At 37.3% G+C, this 19,656-nt stretch overlaps 1 protein-coding gene and 1 pseudogene across 2 annotated transcripts; both read left to right on the top strand.

Annotated features, from left to right (window-relative positions):
* The window catches only part of LOC141638287 (WAT1-related protein At5g47470-like), a 44,144-nt pseudogene extending 38,198 nt beyond the window's left edge, over positions 1 to 5,946 (top strand).
* Positions 5,947 to 7,120: 1,174 nt separating this feature from the next.
* Positions 7,121 to 11,866, top strand: LOC141638426 (dolichol-phosphate mannosyltransferase subunit 1). Of its 2 annotated transcripts, XM_074447835.1 has the most exons (8): positions 7,121 to 7,351; positions 8,083 to 8,182; positions 8,274 to 8,307; positions 8,395 to 8,471; positions 9,711 to 9,736; positions 9,832 to 9,996; positions 10,474 to 10,588; positions 11,465 to 11,866. In XM_074447835.1, the coding sequence occupies exons 1-8, from the start codon at positions 7,242 to 7,244 to the stop codon at positions 11,567 to 11,569; spliced, it is 732 nt and encodes a 243-aa protein (XP_074303936.1). In that variant the 5' UTR covers positions 7,121 to 7,241; the 3' UTR covers positions 11,570 to 11,866. The 2 variants fall into 2 exon arrangements, with proteins under 2 accessions (XP_074303936.1, XP_074303937.1); XM_074447836.1 differs by lacking the exon at positions 9,711 to 9,736 and having other exon boundaries at positions 7,154 to 7,351; positions 8,395 to 8,491.
* The last annotated feature ends 7,790 nt before the right edge of the window (positions 11,867 to 19,656 follow it).

The following is a 19,656-nucleotide window of genomic DNA, read 5'->3' on the forward strand; positions in this document are numbered from 1 at the left end:
CACTTTCTTTTGATAGCAATCTATATTGGCCTTATATTTCCCCAGCCAATCCATGTAACACCCCGACCCAAACCCTGGGTCGAGAGCAATCACTCACGGTAGCTCGCCAGGCTGTGTACATGGCCCACATATCAACACGGGTCCTTTCCAGCGCATTTTGTCCTCATTCATGCGCATCCCGGAAACCTTCCCAAGAGGTCACCCATCCTAAGACTACTGTCAGCCAAGCACGCTTAATTGTGGAGTTCTTTCGCATGGATAACCAGAAAAGAAAGTGTACTTTGTTGATATGAGTAGTACTTTCAATCCCTTTAAGCACGAGTCAGATTTGAAGCCTATCAATGGACCTCTTTAAGGGGGTACCCCACCCGAATAACGTCTTCCGTTCAGTGGAGTATTATACACCCCCACTTGAAGAACGCAACGTCCTCATTGCGCCTGGCAGCATCTTACCGCAGCCGAGCCAAACCTAGAATCCTCCCCTGCTAGGTTGGTGACCTGGGTACTCCAGACCACAGGCTCACCAGACGGTCACAGGGTTGCTCTGATACCACTTTTAACACGCGGGCCAAAACCCTAGGTCGAGAACGGTCACTCACGGTAGCTCGCGAGGTTGTGTACATGGCCCACAAATCAACACGGGTCCTTTTCAGCGCATTTTATCCTCACTCATGCACATCCCGGGAACTTTCCCTGGAGGTCACCCATCCTAAGAATACTATCAGCCAAGCACGCTTAACTGAGGAGTTCTTTCCCATGGATAACCGGAAAAGAAAGTGTACTTTGTTGATATGAGTAGTACTTTTAATCCCTTTAAGCACTAGTAAGATTTGAAGCCTATCAATAGACCTCTTCAAGGGGTACCCCACCCGAATAACGTGTTCGGTTCAGTGGAGTATTACAATCCATCCCTAAGATTACCTCAAATCCCTCCAAAGGAAACTTAAATAAATCAGCCAGGAAGTTTACCTCTCCCACAATTACCGACACATATTTGAACAATTTAGAACATAAGATAGACTCTCACGACAGTAACAATACTGCATCCCTTACCACCTCACATTACCCCAACTCTAAAGTCGACACATAACTCTTAGACACAAAGGAACGAGTGGCTCCCGAGTCAAACAGAATAAAAGTAGGTTTAGAGTTAACTAGAAATGTATTCGAAACGACATGAGCGTCCTCCTCCTTGGCTTGTTTATCCATAACGCACAACTTCCCACTATTCTTCGGTCCTCCTTACACAGTACTAGTCAAAGTAGTCAGCCTAATGTCCATAGCTTGTTGCCCTCCGGTGTTTTGCCTTTGAGATGAAGCACCACCACGATTGAAACCACTACGAGTGAAACCATCATTGTTGAAGTTTGGATTCCTAGGAGTACTCATGAACATGTGGTACGATTATTAGCCATGTTGTGTGATGGGGCTTGGTAAGAACTCCCTTAGACAGACCTCCGGTACGAACCTCCTCTGGTACTCATGCACTCATACCTCTTGTGACCCACTCCACCGCAATTATAACATCATGGTCCTCCACCCTCACTAGCGGCTCTACTAAGACTCCCACCATGCCTTGCACTCCCACCAAAATGAGAACCTCCCAAATATGACCTAATTTGAGTAAATTTAGGCCTCCTATGATGTGGTGGTCCACTACTCCCTCCCTCCGCTTTTATATTCTCTCCTACTTTCTCTCTTGCCTTCATGGCCATGTTCACTAGTATCTTTGCATGACGGGCCCTAACATAAACTTCCTTCAAGTCGGTTAGAACTCCCGCCGACAACTTCTCTAGAATCTTCAAAGTTAACCCCTCCTGAAAGCGATTGGCCAAGATTTGTTGACTCAATTGTAAGTCCTTCACATAAGTAAACAATTCATTAAATTTCACATAATACTCTTGGACGGTCATGTCCTAATTTATGACAAAGATATTAAATTCCACTCTCAACTTGCTCCTAATGTGTTCGGGAAAGAACTCATCTTCCATCTCACCCTTAAAGCTTGCCCAAGGTATAACGGCCTCCCCAACTTTCTTGTAATACTCCTTCATAGCTTTTCTCTCCCTATACCACCATAATCTCGCTTGGCCACTCAATTAGAATGAGGCTTGGTTAACCTTCAACTCTTCCGGGCAATTCACAACCTCAAACACATTCTCCATATCTCTTATCCAATTGTCTAGCAAGCTAGGTGCTCTGATACCCTCATACTTGGTAGGTCGGTGTCTAGCTATGGTCGTACTCACGATAGATGCATCAACCACCACCTTTCTCCCTCTTCCTACACTCTTTAAAACCTCCGTCAGTGCTTTATTTTGCTCTACCAACCTCTCTATCTCCGCATCCGGCATATTAGCAACCCTTGATGACGTAGTAGCTCTCTTTGGCGGCATCTCAACTTCAAATAACAAAATAAACATTAATACATGGCCCACTATTCGAATTAAATAAACTTGGATTCCTTCAGGGTATACTCGGTCGAGTACCAGGGAGTACTTGGTCGAGCACCAGCCACTCGGTCGAGCATGTAATCATACTCGGCCGAGCATGCCACTTCTAGAAACCACTCTAATCTGCACAGTGCCCCCACTCGATCGAGTGCATTAGGACACTCGGTCGAGTACCTAACACTCGATCGAGTATGCTACCGTACTCGATTGAGTGTGCCACTTCCAAAGAGCACCCAAATTTGCATAGTGTCCCACTCGGTCGAGTGTCAGAGGAGACTCGGTCGAGTACCCGTTACTCGGCCGAGTTTCCTATCCTCACTTGACCGAGTACAACTTATAAGCCTCCACACATACCCCAACTCCACAAAAACTCATATACAACCCTATATGTTTCTACTCACAAATTTACGATAAAATGGCTTACCTACGGCATATAATAACATTTAAAACGGTAACTATCAAATTCACGGCACTCTTTACTTTATTGTAAGCTCATTTACTGCTTCAATATTCACATATATACATCAAGCATGATTCACATAAGCTTATCTATCATCCACCATATAGCCTTATCAATTATCATCCACATAAATTCATTTTCCATGTACAACTATCATGCATATGGAACAACCACATGGCACATCAAATGGCATCCAACCTACCCCACTCTCTCTCTATTCTCACCTCGTCGTGTCCAACTTGATATTGAGAAGGCTAAGGTGCAACTTTAGGACGTCTCCAAAGCCTTGCAATGAGTTCCTAACAAACTCTCACTGAGTTCATTTTATTAGACACGCCTAAGTTCATTGGGTTCATTGGTTTAAGTTCCTAAATCGTTGCTCTGATACCACTTTGTAACACCCTCTTTCATTAGGAAGTCTTTGGCAAGACCTTTCCTAGGAAATGGGAGGGTCACCATCTCGATTTCCCAAGGAAGTGAACATCCAAACAACCATAATGAAACATCTTTATTATAATTAAGTTTAACTTAAGAGACGGAAGCTAGTTTAATTTAGCAAAACTGTATGAACAGTAAACCAAAACTCTACAACTCCAAAACTGTGTGAATAAAATTATAATCCAAAACTAGGACAAGTATCAAAACTGAATAGTAACGTCAAGAACTCTAGCGAAGACGACTCGTCCCCAAGCCTCCCAGCTGCTATATGCTATCACGATTACCTTCCAGACTCAACTGTTTACCATTGGCCGGAAATATAAATGCAATGCAAATGAATGAGACACACACATCACACCTCCTCCTCTAATCCCGACTCCAACTCCACCTCAACCCGGTGACGGTATCGCAACACCGCCACCAACAACCGGACCGCAACCCGAAAGGTATCCGCATCGCAACACGGTATACCGAGCCCGGTTCGCGACCTGGACCCCTGCCAGATTCGCATCCCCAACACGAATCCAAATAACCTCAGACCATTAACGTGCACGTCCTCCTTGAAGTGGGAAACTTCAAGGAGCAATCTGGACGCGAGGACAGTCTCCCGCAACGCCTCACTCACAACACCACTTCGCACCGCCACAACTCCACAACCATAGACATCTAACACAATCCACAGTACAATATGCCACAACTCCATGTATTAACAATTACCACAACTAGTATGCCACAATGATCAAATACCCATAATATAATGCAAACTTCCACAATTATCATGAAACTAATAACAATAATCACATATGAAAGCATTCATACTATCAAGAACCAAATAGGGAAACCCTACCTCAAAGCAATACTCCAAGCACAAGCAAAATACTAGAATTCCTCCTATATGAAGTCTCCTCCTACAATTAATCAAGTAATTCTATCACAATAATGTTCTACAACATTCTAATTGATAGATTTCACTAATTTAATCATCTAATTAATCACATCCCCAACACTAACATTTTAATAAACAATTCCCCCATATTCTAGGGTTAGAACAACAATAAATTAAATTAAGAGCATAATTAGTGACTTACAATGGAAAATTGGCAAAGGAAGATTAGACTTGATGCAAAATCCCAAATCCTAGATTAGTCTCCTTAATTAGGGTTTAGGAAAGTTCTAAAGAGAGTTTTTTAAGAGTGTTTAGAGTGATAAGTGTCGAATAAAGACTAATTATGGGGTATATATATCCCTAGGTCAAGTCCCGGAATCCTAAACCGAAAATAAATGCTCAGACCGGAGTAATCGGTCCCAAAAACCCGTACTCGGTCGAGTATGCCACACTCGGTTGAATATGGTCCTATACTCGGCTGAGTGGCCTATCAAAACTCTCAAATATTACACCAATCCTCTGCATACCCATTAGCCATATGATCCTTGAGTCTACATAATTTTCACCATGCCTAACTAACGTTAAAGTTAGGTTTATAGTCTTTTATGTATATTTAAACTAGTCTAATTATAAAAATTTCTAAATCCTCTTCCCCTCTATTCTTAAATATTTATTACCCTCAAATAGAAAAAACTAGTCTAAATAGTTTAACTCCTTTGCGAGTGAAGTCGAGCAACGTCAAGCTCAATTTGAAAATATTGCGAGCAGCATGACATATTTTCAATATTATAATTTATTTTTAAGAAAAAATAAATGAATTTACTTTATATTTAATTCATGGAAGTAAAACAATCTAAGAAAAAACTTGAGTATATGATCCAATGGCATAACTAAGTTTAATATGATGGGGTCTTGGCCTAATTCAATAAGATAATTAATATTTAATAACAAAATTATCAACATGTTAAAATAGTAGAGTTGGTTCTAACTTCATATTTCAAGCAAATAACCGGAGTTAAAACCCTATTATAAGCATTTTTAATTGTAGGCTTGAGTTGTATAAGGGTAAGGTGGAGGTGTTTTGGTGTCTTAGGTAAAAGTGGAAAGAGATGGACGAAAAGGAGGGGTGTTGCAAAAGATTGACCTAGGGTCTAGGCAGTAGAGGTGGTTCTAAGGTTACAAGCGTCAATTCCAGAACATGAAAATTCGTGTTTGGTCGATCAATTGAGTTATATGTTACATTTCTGTTCTATTGATTAGGTAAGGTTAGTTTTTTCAAGACTACATTGAAGTTAACATTGCTGCATTGACCTGTTGATTTGTAGGCAGGCACAGTAAGCGGCATTTGTGTGAGTTTCAATGGATGGGCAATGAAGAAAAGAGGTCCAGTGGTCGTATCGGTGTTCAATCCAATTTCGACAGTCATCTCAGCCATTCTCTCAGCAGTCATCTTACAAACAACGATCTCTCTCGGAAGGTAACTTTTTTTTTATCCATGTTAACCATTATTTGTTTATGGTTGGATTCTAGCTAAGTAATACTCTTAACAAGGTTTGTTATAATTTTCTGGCAGTTTGGCCGGAATGTGTCTTATGTTCATTGGACTTTACTTTGTGTTATGGGCGAAAGGTAAAGAAGGATTTCCCACTCTCGTCGAAGAAATTTTGGATCATGATTACGATCCAAAGAAGCCTCTATTAACCGCATAATTTGCATATTTTCACACTATGTTGTGTGTTTCCATCCAGCCTCTTTATTGGACCTTGATCAACCAACCCCAAAGATTGAGCAAAGTGAACAGTTAACACGCCCGAAAAAACATCATGCATGTTTTCTCTAACCATAGTGTTTTTCCTGTTTTTCTTTGTATACGTTGTCCATGTAACTCACACCCTTCTATCTTCTACATATGTCTTTGAGCATTTGTGCACAATGATTTAGCATAATTGTGTTTGTGCTTACAAGCCAAAAGTTATAACAAATATGTTCAGTACATTGTGTGCATAATTGTAGTTTCAAAATTATGTAGAATTCGATTATAAAACTCAGATGACTACCAGGAAACTATTCTACCAATATATCTGTAAGATGCCTTTATACTAGAAAACTCAGATGACTACCAGAAAACTATTCTCACCACGTAACCATACTGATAATTTGTTATGATAATTTGATCAATATCCAAATAACTTGTATAACTAAAGAAGATGTGTTCAACTATTTTCTCTATGCGAATCGTCGACCTTTCATAGATATAACGTATTTACTTTATACTGATTACTGCAAATGTTAGTTAGCTCAGTTGATAAAGTCGCCTATATTCAAATCTCATTAGCATCAAATTTCCCTTTGTGGTTCTATTTAAACAAAAAAAAATATTGTTACAATTATTACTTCCAATACACATAAAAACACTACTTACTAGACACAAATATTGGGAAAAGTCTATAGAATACGACTTAGATAATACGGTTTTTTTTTACATGTGCTCTTAGAATATATCATAAACACCAATTTGTTAAATTGAAACAAATGATTGTCCATTCAAATATCCAATTGGTTGTTAATTTGGCAATAGTCAATAACTTTTGTTTCGTTGTATCCTTAAGATAAATAGTCTGTATCGCAGACATCTAGTGTAGTGATTACAACGAGAGTATAACCAAGAATAAAATATGGGTCTTGTTTTAATCTTAGGGACATAAGCCCAAACCACATTTAGAAATTACAACTATGTAGAGGTCGTACTCGGGTAAGTTGGGTCGATTAAAGCCAGGTCATATTGGGTCCATCAATCTCAGCATACCTTTCTGGGTCGAGTCGAGTCAGGCGGTTTCGGGTTGTTATATGTTGGGTTTATCGGGTCGAGTCCAGTTTAACTCTATGGGACCAACATGACCAATATTCTCTACTTGCATATAACCAACAACAAATTTAAATTGGTAAGAAACTCCTTTATACGATCAACATTTTACAATTCTAGGGTTTTCATGATCATCGAGAAATGGGGGAAGAACATGAGATTAAAGCAAATAAATACAGTGTAATCGTGCCCACTTACAACGAGCGTCTTAATATCGCCCTCATTGTTTACCTCATCTTCAAACATCTCAGGTTAATTTCTCTTTTTCTTTGTTTTGGTTGATTTCTGCGATTTTTGTAACCTAATTATGTAATTGGTACCCGAATATTAGTCGATCTTGATCCCTATTATGTAATTATGTATGTAATTGCAATAGTTACATTGATGCGGAAGCCTAGGTTTAAATTTTGATATTTCATATAATTCGGGAATATTATTCGATTGATTCGATGGATTTCATATAATTCGGGAATATTATGTGTTGTGACAACCATATGAAAGCGTTAATACGAGAATGATTGGGGTCGGCTGTCATGAATTATTGTATGGAACTGTCAATGTGAAGTGGAAAACAATGATTAAGTGTGTATGAATGAAAATATGGTCGAAAAATAAAACCTAGATAGTGAAAAATTGTGAAGAGATGAAAAGGAATGACAAAATAAGTTGAGGAACTTTTTTGGAGTGACAGTCCATATGAAATTTGAACTGTAGAATGAAGTGTCAATTCTGTTCTTTCATGAATCACGACGCTTAAATCCTCCTCAGTCCTCCCAGGTGCATCATTCGTCTAAATTTCGCGTGGTCAAATGTCTCGAACCACTTCTGCCTATTCACAATCGTCTAATCTTTAATATCTCAACCACTTTTTTGGTTTGGTGACACATACCCAGTAGTATAGGCATTTCCGTCACAGCCCATTTGCGTATTTTTAACACTACATTTATGTAAACAATGTTTTAGTGTTAGTTTGTTTATGTAGGGATGTGGATTTTGAAATTATAGTAGTTGATGATGGAAGTCCAGATGGTACTCAAGAGATTGTTAAACAATTGCAGAAATTGTATGGAGAAGATCGCATAGTAAGTTTCACTCAACCTTTCACCAGTCTCTATTTGTACAATTTATAAGTGGCGTGCCTTAATGCTTGTGTTGACTTAATTTTCTTTTCAGCTATTGAGGGCTAGACCTAAGAAGCTTGGGCTTGGTATGCTTTATACATTATTGAGTTTGAAGTAAACGAGAGTTAGTGATTCATGTATACGTTATTGTTGTTTTTGGTTTTTTTTTTCAGGAACGGCTTATGCCCATGGCCTGAAGCATGCATCTGGTAATTTCGTAGTAATTATGGATGCCGACCTGTCACATCATGTAAGTGTGCTATTTCAAATGTTGACCCTTGACGGAGATAGATGTTGTTTGCACTAGATATTCCTGTCTACAAAAATGGATGTTTTACATTCCGGAGTATGGTGTTATCATTCCAAACTGTTAGAAGCTCAGCTAGTGTCAAGGCAAAGACTGAGTAATTTGGTGTGGGAGTACAAAAAAGTCTACCTCACCATGCATCAAAATGATGGCACAATTAATGCAGTTTTGGTGTTTTTTCTAAAGGATTAGTCTCACATAAAAGCTTTCCTGCTTGTCAATGCTTTTTTCCATTACTAATCAAGCTTGTTATCCGAGTCCAGCTTCATTTGTTGATTCACCTGCCATATTTTGGTGGCTGGGTGTGAGGTCTTATTTTAAAGCCTGCTTTATGACATTAACTACATTGTTGTTGATCTTTAATTAGTGGCTAGGATAGATATGTATACTAGCGTAGTTGTACAAGGATGGCTAAATTGAGCTCGCTTAACTGGATCGATATGCCAAATTGAGATCTCCTTGTCACGCCGTTTGAAATGTACTTGTCTATAATAGATCACCTTCGTGAGCTGCCAGCTTTCTTAGTCTATGATGAACTATGGAGTAGATTGAAAAATAAAAGGTCGAACACGCCTAGTTTTATAGGAGCGGCTGTATACAAATTTAACAGACATGTCCACCATTTAAATGCAGTGTGTTCTGTGCATCTCCATTAATCCTTTGGTATTAGTGACCTCTTATGCACGAGATCTTAGTTTTAAAGCAACTGCTGTTGCAGCAACAACTTGATGTTTTTGTGTTCTTGTGCATTGGACGGGTAAAGTTAAAAGTGCAACATTAGTGAGTTGTAGAGCTAGAGTTTGATATCAGTTTTGTAAAGACAGTGTGGTACTCTTCTATTCACGTAATTGCTGTAAATATAGTAAAGACGATTGATTTGAGTGCTTCTTTGGATGTTGAAACTTAAGGTTTGGTGCAGAAGGATGTAGATAATGGACTCATTTGTGAGGGTGACTTTGCTCCACTCATTGATTGTGGCAAGACAGTCACAAAAGAGAATATGTTTAAATTAAGATAGCGAGAAGAGTTGTTTATGAGTCTGCAACTGGCTTTATTGCCTGTTTAATTTATTTTAATTAAAAAATGAATTTTGAATGTGAAGAAGCATATTTACCTAACTTGTTCCATGTGCTTTATTGTAACGCTTGAATCTATCTTAAAGTTTTTCCTCTTGTCCTGCAGCCGAAGTATTTACCAAGCTTCATCGAGTAAGTAACTTCGTGTGTGTTTATTACTTGTGATTGGGATGTATCTACTTGTTTCTTCTTGAATATCAAATCCTATTTTGTGTTTTTCTTTGAAGGAAACAGATGGACACAGGGGCTAGTATAGTTACTGGTACTCGCTATGTTAAAGGTGGGGGCGTGCATGGATGGAACCTTATGCGCAAACTGACAAGCAGAGGAGCTAACGTACTTGCACATACACTTCTTTGGCCTGGTGTTTCAGACTTGACTGGATCTTTTCGGTATTTCCTTGCTCAGTTGCTCTTATCTATCCTTTTTTTGTTACTATAAAGGAAGTGGATCTGGCATAACCAAGTAGGAACACTGTTTCATTTTCATTTTTTGGGTATGGGGGGTTTAACAGATCCAGATTTTACTGCTGGATTTATTCTTAGTTTTCATTTTCAATGGAGTCAAGGACTCACTATTCTTAGGTTCTGGATTATGATAGAATGGAACAAATTGACTCAATAACTGATTGCACTTATTTTTACTGTGAAGTAACTATAAGTTATTGGTTGAATTCCATAACAATTTTCAGTATGAGTCATCCAAAAAACAGCCTCCATGTATTGTTAGCATAGGCTAAGGCTGTGTGCATTCAACCCTTCTTACCCAATCATTGGTACGAACCTTTGAGGTACTAGGGGTAATGTTGTTGTTGTTGGTGGTGGTGGTGTGTTATTGAATTTATGTTGACTTTGGATTTCTTTTTATAGGCTTTATAAGAAATCTGTTCTTGAAGATCTCATAAACTCGTGTGTCAGTAAAGGATATGTTTTTCAAATGGAAATGATTGTTAGAGCTTCCAGAAAAGGCCACCATATTGAAGAGGTAAAAGGATCCTTTTATTAGTACGAATGATGTAGGTCAAGTTTATTTTAATGGCTATGGAATAGTGAACTACCTTTTCATGAGCCGTTTCAGTAAATGGCTTGAAATATCTAAAGCTTTAGAGTTCTGAGATGCTTCTTTATGAACTATTTCACTCCTGTTATTAAAAATTTATGTTAATAACATGGACATAAGAGCCTACCAAGGTGCTGGGGGTGCCCTCCAGCTTCAAGAAGTGGTTTGTTTTTTATTCATTCAAGGTGTTTGGATGTTGTGAGCTGGCTTTGACACATTTTAAATGCCCCCAGGTTCCTTTATCATTGAAAATTCTTGTGCCATTATTCCTATCTCTCATGATCTCCTAGTACTTAAAATCATTTCTTTGATTTTGTTTCTGTTGTATATCCATCTGTAACTATATTTAAGATGCTCGTTGTTTAGAAATTGTTTAGTTGAGGGTTTTGGGATGGATTGGAATGGGGTTGAGTCATTCAGTGTTTGGTTGGGATATTTCGGAATGGATTTTAAATCCGTTCGAACCCCTTAGAATTTCATACCTTACTCTCACTCCCAAGTTTCTTACAGTTACTCTGTTCCCATTAAAGTGAAACAATCTAATCAAACAATTTCGTACTGGTATGGGATTCTGAATTCATTCCTTCGGGGTATCACATTCCAATCCATTCTATTTCAGCATCTTGAACCAAACAACCCCTGAGTGGATGATACACCCTCCCTTGCGTTACATTGCTACTGTTAACGCATATGAGGTCATTATAATACCAGAGTGAATTGTCTTGACGATTATAATTATTAAAGCTTGCTCTACTGAATTGTCCTTCTATCCTCTTAATTTGTTGACTTTCATGTGTGTAGGTACCTATTACATTTGTTGACAGAGTGTATGGAAGCTCGAAACTTGGAGGATCTGAAATTGTTGAATACTTGAAAGGCCTTGTATATCTACTTTTTGCAACATAAATGTAGATCCGGAGGGTAAATTAAAACAAGAAGGGTTTGTTAAATTGACAAAGAGGGGTATAGACCGTCTCACTAACATCGGCTCTGTGATTTTGAATCTCACTTACATTGGCTCTGTGATTTTGAATTTTCATTTATTTTGAAGATTTAGGTGTAATTGAAACTTTGTTAGGCATATACTAGAATTGATACTCTTGTCGAGTTACTCCATGTTAGAAATCAGAGAAGGACATGGGTGTATACATACACACCCGGTTCCAAGTGTTTTGATGTTTGTTAAAAATTCTCCATTACAAACGAATCTGATTGAGTCACTATGACGCGGAAATAAAAGGAGGTTCCAATTTACTGGATTTGAACGGGTATCGAGGCCACTTCAACAAATAAAATCGCTAGTAACTGTATGGTTATATGCGATTTCAAATTTAGACTAATGGAGCTGGCAGACGAGTAGTGTATTGCTAAAAATAGAAAAACATAGGGCTATCACTTGTTTGTCGGAAAATTTAAATGCAGCAAGAAGAGGAACACACACTCAGGCTGCGAGCCAAGCCAGACATTAGTAAGGCATGAGGGATTATTCTTACAGTAAGCAAATGTGGAGCAAAGTCAAGAAGGAAAAACAATGTCCCAAATTAATTAACAAACATCACAATCTATAAATATTATTAAAAGGGTAAACAAAACCCTCAATTAAAAGCCACATAAGCATGACTAAATGCCACCTAGAGCTACTAAATGCCACGTTGCCAAAAAAAACCACGTCAATATTATACAAGAATATTGGATACTGAATTGGCGCATAGTAAAAAGCCATTGTGAATAAAAAATAAAATAAAAGGAGACGCTTGAGTTGCCACAAAATAATTACCCATTAGGGGTCGTTTGGTTGCATATAGGAATTTGTATTGCCTAGAAAGTCATAAAACACGTGAATTTGGAATTCATGTGAATTGCAAAAAAATGTTTGGTTGTGATGGAGGAAGTGCAATTCATGTAGGCATTCTAACTTACCTAGAGGGGCCTAGGTAAGCAACTTCCTTCATTGTGGAGGAATTGAGATTCATGGGAACTTCCAATTCATGTGAATTGGGGTAACCAAACAACATATCTATTTTACAATTCACATGAATTTAAGTTCCTGCATTGTTTAGTGGGTAACCAAACGACCCCTTATTGTTCACTTCATTATCCTCTTTAATGTCTATAATTAAACTCTTCTTTTATTTTCTACCTTTTCCTCTTCACTTCATTTCTCATATTATTTAAACCCCATATATATTTCCCGTAGTAAACATTTGCTCTCCAAATCCCGTTTTTGAGTTTGTCAAGAAAATATTTCACGATAATAGCTTACGTCGGTGTTTCCTTACCATCAATAAGAGTGTAACTTGGCTTATGTGTTGTTATATGCGTATAATTTTTTAAAATTTTATGTAATGTTATTTGTAAATTCGTTCGATATTGATATCATATATGAAGCATATTGTATATATTTTTTGATTACTTATCGAAATTTGTTTTTATATGTATTTGGTTTTAGAGTTCATTAATTTGACCATGCTTTTATACGATAGATTACTAATTATTATCAATTTGATTAGTTTGTAGGCCAAGAGGATGATGCAGGCTCACTATTTGAAAAGGAACACTAAAAATGATCTTTTTGTTGGAGAAGGTTGTATACTAAAATTAATTTCTTTTATATCTTAATTTTCATGTTTTTGCCTTTTTTATTGTGTTAATCTTCATTTTTACATTGATTTGTTGATCTAAGCAGGGTTTGTTCCTCGTGCCTTTCTTACTAAGATTTGTTGAGGCTTTTAACTTGAAGCCCTGTGATTTCAATCATTTTACCATTGTTCTTTTCATGAAAATTTTGATTAAACTTGTAGTTAATCTCGACTCAATAATGGACTCTTGATGTTCCCATTTTCGTAATTAGAAAGTATGAGTAAGTCATTATGAAGTACAAATTAAAAACCAATCAAGTAAAATGTTGGGATTGATTTAAATAGTTTTGAGTTTTGAAGTTTCATACTTCATCCATTGTCCAAAAATTATTAATCCCTCCTAACTTTAATTGATTACTAATCTCTCTATAATGATATACTATCAAATCTTGCAAATGTATGTTTTATTTGGGTATGTGTTATTTTTTGTATTCATCATTTTTCCTTTGAAAAATAACTCTCATATAATGAAATTGGAGTTGCGAGGATCTCAATCTTATTAACAAGTTGGACAAAAAAATCATATTGACATGGATAATGGTTAAATGTAAATTATTATCTAATATTTATGCGTACATGTCATATTATCTAATGCATATGTCTTATAATACATAATGAGATTGTAATGAGATTTGTAGTAGGCTACTATTTAACTCATTTTATCATTTATGCAAAAATTAAAAATTTAGGATATTTGACAAATTGATATGGATGCTAAAATTAGCATTTATTAAACTTCATAACTATGCTACTATAAAAAAAATATGATTTATGATCATTAAAATATTGAGAAGATAAAAAGCCCTATAATTCTATATATTTTAAGCTCCTTACATTGTGAGATTTTTCATTCTAAAAAAGAAGAAGAAATTATTCAAAATTATGCATGCCTTTTCTTTTTGCACTTACTAACTTTATTGGCCTAGATCACAAAGAGACGTTCAAGCTTTCACATAGAAAATTTAGTACAAAATCTATACAATCCAATTAAAAGATAACCTTAAGCATTTAAATTTTTTTTAACATGGATGTCATGAATGACTGGACTCATTGAAGGTAATTTTTTTAAAACCACATGTTATTAGTATATTAATCAAAATAACAACTAAAGTATAATATATAGTTTTGAAAATAAACCAAAGTTGTCAAAAAAAAATAAGGCATTAACCAACTAACTTTTATGTATTTCAAGAATATATTTTTGAGATGGATCAACTAATTGCTCGGACAAATAGAAACAATATGATAAAAATAACAAAACTATAACAGATAAACCCGTGAATTTCACGGGTCACAAACCTAGTTGTAATTTATAAACTAACACTCTAATTCTTTCATAAACTAACACTCTAATTCTTTCACCAGACAAGATGCAAGAGCAGCAAGACTTTGCAACATGCTCAACTTAAAATGTATTAGCCACAACAACTGTATTATGCAACCGTTATCAGTAAAACCCAACCTTAAAACTATACATAGCAAGTACAGTAGCAGCAAGAGATGAACAAGCTTAAAACAAGATCGTAGACATAGTCGGACATTGGCTCTAAAGAAAGTTATATGCAGTTTACGAGTATCACCTCCCAGGCTCCCACTAAGTATTTGAATGATGAAAAAAATCCTACTTTGTACGTGATTTGCAGGTTATCACGTCTACCGGGGCTTACCCAGAGCGCACCAAAGGCAGCGGCTGAGGGTCCCCTCGTTACCCAAAAATTAAAAAAAAAATTAAAAAATCCTACTTGTAAAAATCTTCGTTGGTAATGAACAAATATCCAGAAAGCGGTTGAATGACCATGTACACTATTTGTGCAAAAATGAAATGTATAAGAATGAATGGAAAGGGGAGAGTGTTTGTTTAGAGGGAGTCGATAAGAAATTTTGATATTGATATGTTTCGAGCCCAGATATTACCTCACTTCATCTGCTAACAACTAGTATCATTTACCAACATGGCAACATAGAGGATTAAAAGACCACAGCAGTTACTACAGTTACTCAATAAGATGCAACCAAAAAGGTCTGTTGTAAAAGATTTGATGCCTGCATGCATGCCCTCTATCTTTTATGTCCATGTATGCAACAATTTAACAAATGCGACTGAAGCCGCTGAATAGCGGATAATTAACAATGAAAAAACAAAAGAGCAATAAATCACCAACAACATACACGAATTGGATAACTTGTCAAGTTCAGCATTGTCGATCTAAACCTTATTCGATAATCTCAAACATAAGAACTGAAGAAAAGTTATTAAGACAACAACAAACATAGCCTCAGCAGCCTCAAAGACATTGTTTCCGAATGACCCATGATGAAATTACGACAAGAAAAGTAGTCAAACAGCATACTTAAAACAGGGAAAAGAGGTTTCGGAGGATCTTCAGACTGCTAAGGAATTGGTTGGTGTCTTTAGCCGATCCGGACACCAAACAGCATTACTGGCCTGGCTGCCTCTGCCTCAGCCTCAGGTGCAGGAGCATTTCCAGTATCCTCCAAAATCTGCTGTTCACTCGTAAAACAAACATTATCAACATCAAAAGTTGACAGATTAATAAAATATGGTATGGCTTTATTAGTATACGCGCTTAGCAGTCGAAACTCAAGGATATCTCTTCTAGTGAAGCCTGGGGTCTGAAGCCTAAGATAGATTCTGACATAAACAGCTTTAGCCTCCTCCTCCGTATCATGTACTCCGACCCATAGAGGTCTTCCAAATTGCCTTACTTGAGCAACCCATTTTCCATCTTGCAATTGATAGACGCCACTTAAACTAAAAGGGTCGACTATTACCATGGTTACGGATTCCTCAGCTGTCGACCAAATGTCAATTGTGTGAAGGAGTAACACCAAATAGAAAAAAGAAAGAGGAAGAGATCTGTGATATATTGTGATTATACGGGGTTAGGTAAGAAAAATTAGCCGAGAGCCAGCCTAGACTTGTTCGATATTTCCTAATGCAGCGACATATCAGAAAGGATTTAAAACGACTTACGTCTCTTCTCAATCTACTTACCTCACTGGCTCACAAGGATCAGTTCTACGCGTTTTCGACAATAAAAGGAACCAAATAATGACGCTATCCAAAAAGATCTGCCATATTAGATGGATTACTCAAATTTTGAATGAATTTTCAAACACAATTGTGCCAAATGTTATACTGCTATCATAAAACCGGTTTTAGTCCTAAACCCGATATCAATCACCTAATCTTGGCTATTTCATTAAATGTGTCCGACTCCACATCAAAGATACAGCGCCAGACCGGATATTTAATATCAAGCGTGCAATTATGCAAATATCTTACAAATCCAATCATCCAAAGGTCAAAATATCACACGACGACTATTTCACAATAAAAAAGAACCACAATCAGTTTAGTGAACCATATTTGCTTTATTCAATCATAAAATCAAAAATCAAACAATTGTGTACTACTGACTCCACTGGAAATAGAAAACAATACCACAAAATCACATATATCTGAGTAATTGCTGAAATTACATAATACACGAGATGAACTGAGGAATATGTTCAGAAAGCAAGAGACTAACCTCAACACCTGACAATGCAAGATGGATTTCATCGAACTGGTAGAAGCATTCATTTTCCTCTTTCGGCGTAAAATAAATCTTCAAGAATAGCACATGATAATAGTACAAAATAGATAACAAACGAGGATTAGAGCAAACAAGAATCTGCAATCTACTAACTGTAGAGGAATATCAACAGAACAATTACGACAGCAACATCCTTCATCAGAAAACTCTCTTCTTCCTATAAGATTCATTCATGATTAAAACACGACGTGCTCATTGCAATACTAAAATAATAAGAGAAATCTGAAGATTAAATAATCTGAATCACCAACAATTATCATCCTGTTTCATCGAGTATGATTGCATTATTAGCTTCAATCTGAAGCAGCACAGCAAAAGTAATGCCAGTAGCTACTTGTTTTTTTCAGATTCCAAATGTTTACATGGTTTCTTCTGCCAAGATATCCTTCCCTTAGACCCTTATTAGTCTTTCAGCCAGCTGCATGTCCCTCTCTCACAGAATCAGGATCAGTCATGATAATAACCTATTACCAATTTCCATGAACCCTCTAATCCATTATTCTGGTCAGATTCGCAGATATCTATCGCAGAAAACCCAATTCCACAATTCCGCCACAGGCAACTATCTATCCCGGGCAAAGCCATAGACAATGAGGACATTGTCGTTAACGTTTTTATAGGCCTAGACTATGAGTTGTACAATATCATCGCCTACTACATCCAAGTGAACAACAATGCCCCAAGGCCTTGAGGGGTTCCAAGAATGATGGGGTACGGATGACAGGAATCACACAATTTTACTCTTGTATTCGCAACACAAACCCAAGATGAAAATTCCATCGAGAAAAGTCAAAAGCAATGTATAGTTTCTACATAATGATAATTCACTGAAAATGAAGAAAGTACTAAAAGGACTAATAACTTGAACACGGAAAAACAAAGAAGACACATATAAAATCAAACACTAGAGAAGAAAGTCATTGTATTCATTCAGGGAAACACATCGAAACACCATCAGATTTTTTCAGCCATTCCATAACCTAGGGTACCCACAATATTAACCTACCACCCTAAAATTAGACTAACACATTCTCCAAGTCCAACATAGTACTACAGACAAGGCTAAGTCAAGCAATAATTAGCTAAACAAACAACTCATTAATTGGACTAAATGAACAAACTTTTTATAAAATGGACCGTCTCACACCGTCTTATTCTAGAGTTTGTGTTACCCAACACCTTAAGCTAATTGGCGCTTATACTCGGTCCAACGAACAACCGGCTGTCCAGCAATTCGACTCATCCTAAACTCGTAAACCAAATTCCCTTGAGGCCCTCTCTTCTGAACAGTTTCACTAACCTCATACAACCCATCATAAACATACACAATCTTCGCATTCCCACTCCCATACCTAAGCCCCCTAACAACCCTAACCGGCTTTTTCCTCAGTCTACTATTATTCAACGCCAAATTCCCGGCTGTCAACACCTGATCAGGAGGAACCCCAACCTGATCACGCTTAAGGTTTCCGCCTTCCCCAATATAAGTTAGTACATTGGGATCACTCATCTTATCCAAATGCCCTTCATTGGCAACAATACAAGTAGCAAACCTCGTACCGCCTTCTTCTATAGTATCAATCCCACCTTGGAACAACCTATGCAAACCCGCAATCACTAATTCGACTCGATAATAGAATTTATCACCAACCTCCACACCAGGAACAGAGCCAAATTTATGTGGAGCTTTTATAATCTTTCCTTCTCTAGTAAGTTCCTTATTCGCCTCGATATCAACCCTTTTCACTCCTTTCTTCGACAGTTGATCGCACCTCTCCCTAAACAGCCTCAACATCTCACGAACCGGACTTGAACCCGAACCCGAACTCGGCTGTCTGCCTGTGGGGGGCAAGGGGGGTTTGTCGCCCGACCCGGAAGGCTGCATCCAACCCGGTTCACTTGACTCATTCCACTTTCGTGAACCTGAACCCGGATATTTCCCTGTGGTTACCAAAGGGGGTTTGTGACCCGACCCGGAATTCTGCATCCGACCCGGTTTATGTTCGGAGCTAAGAGGGGCGATTATGGGCGCATTTGGGCCGCACTGAGGTGGGTAATCTCTGGTATAACAGTAAAAATGTTTGCATGGTAAATTTAGGGACAGTAAATTACCACAGCCAGGTGGGAATTCTCTGGTAAAAGTAACAACATCTTTCATGTTTGTGAAACAGAGTATGAGTTAAAAAGCTGGGGAAAAGAAGAAGAAATTAGGGTTTTAAAGTTGGAAAATTGGTAGGAGAAAGAAATGGAGAAATTTGGGTGGAGTTGTAAGAATGACAGTTGGTAAACAGTAGTTGGGTTTGAGAAGGAGGAGGAAATATAGAGAAGGTGTCAAGGTGGTGACACTCTATTTTCTGAAATAAACCCCAATTAATAGCAACACTAGAGTAGCGGGTGTGGAGTCATTTTGCAAATTTGGGAAACTATTGCTTTCGAATAAATGTAGTGACTCATTCACACATATTCTCTCTTTCGTCTCATTTACTTTTACGCGGTTTTAAAACAAATTAATAACACAGTTTAATACATTTATAATGTACTTTATTCATTTCAATTATTTATTTACATTTTGTCAAATACTCCCTCCGTTCCAATGTTATATTTGGACTTGCTTTATTTCTCCATCAAAAAATAAAGCAAGTGTAAACATATTACTGGAATAGAGGGAGTATATAATTAGGTTGAAAGAAGTTAAGATGATACTTGACAAAAGATAGGGTTTGGAATAATTGTG

The sequence above is a fragment of the Silene latifolia genome, unplaced genomic scaffold (assembly GCF_048544455.1).
Source record: "Silene latifolia isolate original U9 population unplaced genomic scaffold, ASM4854445v1 scaffold_20.1, whole genome shotgun sequence".
Classification (NCBI taxonomy): Eukaryota; Viridiplantae; Streptophyta; class Magnoliopsida; order Caryophyllales; family Caryophyllaceae; genus Silene; species Silene latifolia.

What these genes read in the sequence shown, in the direction of transcription:
- LOC141638426 (XM_074447835.1), top strand. Translation starts at nt 7,242, where the DNA reads ATGGGGGAAGAACATGAGATTAAAGCAAATAAATACAGTGTAATCGTG. An exon ending in CTCATCTTCAAACATCTCAG is followed by an intron (nt 7,352 to 8,082) that starts GTTAATTTCTCT and finishes TTGTTTATGTAG; the next exon opens with GGATGTGGATTTTGAAATTA. An exon ending in AAGGCCACCATATTGAAGAG is followed by an intron (nt 10,589 to 11,464) that starts GTAAAAGGATCC and finishes TCATGTGTGTAG; the next exon opens with GTACCTATTACATTTGTTGA.